Genomic DNA, 6,851 nt, shown 5'->3' with positions numbered 1-6,851 from the left:
TCAGTACAGGTGGCTGGAAGGCAAAGAAGGACACAGAGAGAGAGAGTTGGAAAGAAAACATAAGGTTTTACTAGTGCTACTAATAAAATAGAGAAAATAATACAAAATATGCAAAACCAATCTTGAAAATGCTGACAAACAACTGCTCCAGCAGCAGCAGGAGACACCCAGAATTCCTGGGCTGGAGACTGCAGCAAACCAGAACTGGATTCAGTCTGTCACTAAGAAAACCAAGACAGAGTGGTCTCCTTGTGCAGACAGCAGAGCCGGGTGTAGTTGTGGCAGAGGTTGTTCTCAGCTGCTGCTCTGTGCAACTTGGTGAAAGAGGTGGCTGGGGGCTTCTTTTGAGGGAGGTTTCTTGTTCTGTGCCTCCTGCTCCTCAGGACCCTGCACAGGAGCCGTGCTGGGGTCTGCAGGGACAGTTGGGACCTACTGTGATTCCTCATGTATGTGAACTGAACTTGTCCTGATGTCCTCGAATGAAACCAGACTGACTGCAGATGGTTTTCTTACCAGATCCAGTTCCAACCTACATGTTCAGTGCTAAAGAACATGAGACTTTGTGCTATTTTCAAGATGTCAGTGTCTGCGAATCTGCTGAGAACATCAGTGCCTTAGGTAACGGGGCAGGTGGTCTGTGATCTGAGATGTGTATTTGCATGGCGGTGCTTTCATGAACGTTTTCTGGTCTTGCCACTTCAAAGCCCTTCCTTTTCCTGGAAATTTTAAGATGGCATTTCTTATTCTGAGGTTCAGACTGGAGTTGGACTAGAAAGTTAAGTGGCTGATATAATGGGTTCCATAAAATAAGAACAGCTATCTCACTTTTTTTGTGTTTTTTTTTTTTTTCTTACATCATCTGAACCTTGAATAAGCAAAAGGAAGAGTGGGCGACAGTCTGTTTTGTGATTCTAACATGTTCCTGTACCTTTCCCATCTTTCTATGGTGAAGGATTCCTTCCCTTGCAGACAGGACTGCAAGACCCGCTCCTGTCAGGTTGGACTTTGCCTGCAAACGTGGCACAGACTCTTCCATTGTGACATCAGCCACTGCCGTTGATGTCACAAAGCAGCATCAGCGCTGAGGTCGGCACAGCAGGGTATAAGACCAGGGGTCTCCATGCGCCTTTGTCACTCTCGATCTTGACGGGACTGAGATCGCAGAGTTTTTGGCTCACTCCTGAGCGAGCAAGATGCTTGTTACCTGCACCTCAGCAGGTACCAGGAGACACACAGAGACGGTTGAAGGTCTCAACGGGTACGTTTGAAAAATCTTTCTCCCCTTTCCCCATGTGTGTTTTCCACCTCATCAGCTGGGGTGGGTGGAGGGTGGACGGGAGAGGAGCATGAGGGCAGCCTGAGAGCTGGGTCTGGAGCTGCTGGAAGGCAGCAGCCGCCTTTCAGTCTCTTCATGAACGCAAGGGCTGGGCCCAGAAAGCCTTTGATCTCTGCAGAATGGGGGACGGCTCCATTTTGGATCAGAGAGAGAGTGTCCCAGGGGGTGACCCAAATACAGCCTGCCGTAGTAATTGTGAGAGCTCAGCTCCGTCCTGTATTGTGTTCTGCAGGGTGGGTTCTGTCCCTGAGCCTGCTTGGTTTTCCTCTCCACTTGGACCAGGAGGACACCCCCATGTCCTCTCTTGGCCATGTATTTGACTTGTGCTCCTGACAGAGGAGGTTTCCTTGGGAAACCTGGCCAGCTCCTCACCAGGGCTCTGGCTTAGGAAAGGGGCTTAAGATCCTCTGAGAGGTGCAAGGAGTTCTCTAGGAAAACAGAAGGGGATTGTTTATTCCTGATGAAGTGTACGCTGTGAGCCTTTTGAGAGCCTCCTGGAACAGGCAGGAGGAACTTCCCCCTTGCAGAGCGGTGTGTGCTGTGTCTTGGCAGATCAGGCTCAGGGCAGCAGGGCCCAGACACCAGAGTGTTTCTTTGGCACTTCCTTGGTTGCCCGTTGCTTGCCAGCACACACTGACATTCAGCCCTCCCTCCCTCTTTACCCAGTCTGCATCTGTCTGTAGTTAGGCCAAGAGAAGGGCCAGAGATAACCCGGCTGCTAAAGAAATGCTGTGAGAGGGGAGACACACACCCCCCGCCTGGCAGCTGTTGAACTGTAGGGGCACAGGCTGAACCTTCTCTTGAGAGGGTCGAGAACAGGATCAGCACAAGTGCCCATCAGATAGTGGGCAGGAGAAACAGGCATTCGTTATGTCCCTTCCATTTCCAAAGAATCCCTGTCCAGCCCCACAGACAGGAAGTGTGGCCACAGCTCTTGCTGCACTTCCTGCTCTTAGTCCCTGGTGCTGCTCTCCAGTCTGCTGCTGATCTGCACGGGTACCGCCAGCTTCACCAGCCTTTTCCTTTATCTGCTCTGCAGGAAGATGAAGACTCAGAAAGCAACGATGCTGGTGTTGATTCTTGGTCTGCTCTCTTTTGGTGAGTGTCTGTAGAGCTGTGACCTGAGGACGGTGCTTTAGGAGGTACTCGGGGCTCCATCCTGTCATGTTCCGTTTCCCCCGCTGTGACCAGAGGAGCTCAGCTAAGAGCAGAAAGTCCCCGACAGAGCTATGCCAGTCTCTGCTCCAGCGGGATGGGTGGGGGATGAAGAAGTCCTGAGTCGCCTTCCCCAGGAGGGCTGAGTCAGTTCTCTTCAGCCAAGGGAGAGGCCGTGGCTGAGCTCTTCTGCCCCAGGGAGCTGAGAATCTTCTGCAGGACAAGGAGCACAGTCCAGGGCAGGGAACGTCCATCTGTTGTGAAGCCCTTATGCCATGATGGCCACTGTCAAAGACAATGAGAGACAACTAGGGTACTTGAGAGAGACACAGAAAGGGGAGCAGGCACCCTGGGGCATAACCCAGCCTTAGACCAAGTTCTAAGCTCTGGTGTGTGTCCCACAGGTATTTACGACTTGGGCCAACTTGGCAAAGAAAGCCTCTGGAGCGCCGCAGCACAGTTACAAGACCTGAGCAAAACCCTGTCCCTGCCAGACCAGCTCCATAAGCTCCAGGAACAGCTTTACCATCTGCGCTGGAGCACAAAGGATGTCGCGGAGCAGGCTCTACAGGAAGGCTTGAAGCAGGCAAAGCTTCCAGGCTTTACCGGACAGGTAAGGGCACAAGGCAGAAGGATCTACTCAGGGGATTTATCCTCCCTCCGGCACGTATCCTACTCCATTCCCTGTCACAGCCAACAGGCTGGTGCTGCTGGAACAAGTGCTGTCATGGCCACGCTTCCTTTTCCTGTTGCTCCACACTTCCCTATGGGGAAAAGAGAGCGTGACGGGAATGACAGCTGTCTGAGTTGTACCTTCCTCTGCATTGAGATCTCGAGTCCTCCTCAAAGGAGGACTGGAGAGAAAGACCTTCCAGGCAATTTGGGTGTTCCTTGCATCTGAGATGGGCCTTGTCCCCGTTCACCTTGGCTGGCCTTGCAGGGGAGCTGCTTGCCTCGTTCCTTTTCCTTCTAACAGGCACTGTCCTTTGTGTTCCTTCCCAGGCTGTTCAGGAGATCATCAATCAAGCCCTGGAGAATCTGGTGGAAATCCAGGTCCCGATGCCGGATTACGCCCTGAAATCAGCAGGTGCCGTGACATTGTACATACAAACCAGTTCTAAAGCTCTTCCTGTCCATATTGACAAGATGGGTATTGTAACTTGCCCTGGGGTGGGAGAGAAGGGACGAGAAGTCAAGGGTCAATTTGTGCCCTAAAAGTGCACCCACTGACAGAGTGTGTAATGGGCCAGACCCCATGGGAAGCTCAGAAAGCCTTGTTCACGTTCTTGTCTTTTTCCACGGCCCCATACAACATTTTAGTGACACCTTGCTGTGTGTTCCAGAGAGGCCGTGCCAGTGAGAAAGAGGGGAAACAACTGTGGGACATAGATGATAACTGAGAAACCTTTTCCAAGTCAACAGTGCAATATTCCTCCTGGCACTGCCTGATGATTCTGCTCATGTTTTAATTTCCAGGGGCTGCTGTCATTCATTCCAGGACTTCTCCATCCCTGCGGAACGCCAAAGCCAAACTCTTCTTCTATTCCCTGCCATTGATGGATTACATGAGGTCCCCTGAGCTTATTCTGGAGGTAGGAGCACCAAGAAGCAGTAAAACATAGGTCGGGATAATGAACCACACCTGCTGCTCAGAGTTGCCTTTCCCCGTATCTTTGATCCTCAAAGCTTCTTCTCCTGCCTCCTTCTTGCATGGACCTGCTTTCCTTCTGTGTCTCCCTGCTGAGTATTTCCTCTCCCAAAGTGCCCCAGGTTCTACGCGGGAGCTTCTGCCAGGCCAGGCTGCTCCTGTCTGTGTCTGCCCACTCGCTGTGCAAACTGTCAGCACAGCATGGGAGGAGAATGGCAGAGGAGCCTGCAGAGCTCTGGTATGTATTCTTACTGAGCAACAGCAGGTGCTGAGAGTCTGCACTGCTGGAGGGTCCCATGTTGGGCTCTCAAGCTGTCCTGGCCCTGCTCCTGAGCTGCCTGCACAATCTGAAGAGCTGGCTGGTGCCAGTGGAAGGAGGTGGGAGTGGATGAGAGGGAGCAAGTGCTTCCTCTGACAGGAAAGGTTCATGCAGGTGGGCCCGGAGCTGCCACCTGCTCTGGGCAGGGGCCTTTGAGCCACACCAACCCTGGCTTGTTTTTGGTGAGGGCTCTGGACTGGGAGAGGACACTGAGATTCTACAACTAGTGCACCCAGCTCCCAGCCATCGAAGGGCTTCTCTGCGGAATGGTTTTGTGATACGTGAATTCTCACAGCTGCTGCTCTGTTCGGTACCCACAGAGTCTGACTGAAGGCACTGGCTGTGGTTCAGAGCAGAACTGATTGGCCAAATGATTATTAATCCTCTAATGCTCATGGCAGGAATGAGAGCCAGGGCAACCTTCTCCATGTCAATGTAGTTTCTTCTTCTCCTTTCAGCCAGAAAATTATCCTGGAAACTGCTGGCCCTTCCCAGGAAGTCAGGGTCATGTGTTCATCAAGTTGCCCGTGCCAGTCATTCCAAGAGCAGTCACCATGGACCATGGCTCAGGGACAGCGTTCCACGGAGAAAGTATCTCCGGAGCTCCAAAGGACTTTGCTGTCTACGTAAGTGATTTCTCTGGAGTTGGGGGCAGGGGGTTGCACAGAATTTCTAAGCAGGGAATGAAGATGGGTCAAAGAGTCCAGTGGCCTGAAGCTTCCTCCTGACTCTCAGAAGAAACAGGGTCCTTGGAGTCACTCCCTGCCCATTTTATTCCTCTTTTATTCAATGTACCACTCAAAAACAAAAAGCTGCTCGGGCAAGATGCTACTCCAGGAGCCACAAGGAAAAGGAGCTGAACAGTACATGGTCCTAAACCTTCTTGGCTTCCAATCCCAGTGGCATTTGTGATCCTCAGGTTACCTCCCTCTCACTGGGAGTGTCTGCTCCTTTTCGGACTTCCAGCTTGGACTCGTTGAGTAGGCAAGTGTAGCGTGCTGCCCAGCTGCAGCTTAAGTCTTTTCCTTGTGGTCATCGTCCTTGGACTATGTAGCTGAAATAACCCCGTACTTCACCGACTGAAGTTCAGTCTTCCATGAGGCACCAGACGCTCTTGTTTTCTCTACCCCTGTTTTTCTGTAGGGCTTCAAGGAAGAACACGAGGAGCAGGGAATGTTCCTGGGACAGTTCACTTTCCTGGTGCCACTGAATCCCAGTCAGACCTTCCAGCTGAAGGTATGGGGACAAAGAGGGAGGAGAACTGTAGGAGAGGAGGAGAAATGCAGTTGAATGGGCAGAGGCTTCCTTGCCAAAGGGCACAGGCAGCCCTGTCCTTGAGTGTGTGCCACACTGGCCTTTCTTCTGCTTTAACTTCCTGGTGGCAGATGTCTGGACTGCCGGTCTTCTCTTTCATTTTGGGTGCTTAGTGCTTAGAAGTGCCACAGCTGAAGCTGGAATCAGCTTGACTGTCTAGACCCCAAGTGCACACAAGCGGCCACATCTGGTAGGATGCATGACTGCTGTTCTGCAAGTTAAAGAGCAGAAATACTGGGCTTCCTGAGGATTCTGTTGGTGCTGGCAGTGAGTAGTGACAGAGAGGCCATTCTGTTTCTGTGGCTTTCTAGAGAAGGGAACGAGACATTATACTGACACCAGCACTGGATCTTCTGACTGTGGAAACGTGTGCCTCAAAGCAGGCGAGAACTTTCCAGTGTATTTGCTGAGGCATCTGGTAGCTGCTTCTTCCTTTGCTGTTCTCATGGCCCAATGAGGGAACATCTTGACCATGACAGGTCAAAAGTCCCCGCAGGGCAGCAGGAAGGAAGCTGTTGAATGAGGCCGTTGCTGTGGCACTTCTGTCAGTGCTCACGTGCCAGAGAGGAGAAGGCGACTCCTTTCTTCTTGTCATTGCAGAATGAGCTCCCTGTGGTCGTGAATTACATCAGGCTGCAAGTGCTGAGCAACTGGGGCCACCCGGACTACACCTGCCTGTATCGGTTCAGGGTGCACGGTGATCCGCCCAAAGATGGGGGAGACGTTCTTGTTTCATCTGTCAATAAATTCCATTAATGTTCACCAAGTTGAGTTCCAGTCTGCTTTGCCTGTGATGCTGCCTGGTCCTCCCTGAGCTCACTGGAGCTCCCTGTCCTTCTCTAAACCCACCAGCTTATGGGAGACTTCAGGCGTACACAGCAAGATTTTCCTTATTAAGAGAAATGGGAAAACTCAGTTACAAATCTGCAGAAAGCCTGACATCCACACACTTGCTGCCTACTCAGGAACATCAGCAAGGCCCTGCCTGTACACCAAAGATTAAATTAATCGACACGTTTCCTGTGCAGGAAGCAACCAAGGATCAACTGAGTGTTTTCAGAAGAGGCAGATGCTGCTTC

General features: G+C 51.7%; 1 protein-coding gene across 1 annotated transcript; it reads left to right on the top strand.

Annotated features, from left to right (window-relative positions):
• The first annotated feature begins 1,193 nt into the window (after positions 1-1,193).
• Positions 1,194-6,528, top strand: LOC135575990 (SUN domain-containing protein 3-like). The gene is made up of 8 exons (XM_065038224.1): positions 1,194-1,258; positions 2,376-2,434; positions 2,896-3,104; positions 3,494-3,578; positions 3,968-4,083; positions 4,917-5,084; positions 5,602-5,694; positions 6,373-6,528. Exons 1-8 carry the CDS (start codon positions 1,194-1,196, stop codon positions 6,526-6,528), a joined length of 951 nt encoding a protein of 316 aa, XP_064894296.1.
• The last annotated feature ends 323 nt before the right edge of the window (positions 6,529-6,851 follow it).

This window comes from Columba livia, chromosome 21, assembly GCF_036013475.1.
Source record: "Columba livia isolate bColLiv1 breed racing homer chromosome 21, bColLiv1.pat.W.v2, whole genome shotgun sequence".
NCBI lineage: Eukaryota > Metazoa > Chordata > Aves > Columbiformes > Columbidae > Columba > Columba livia.
This window is presented reverse-complemented; position numbering and strand designations above follow the sequence as displayed.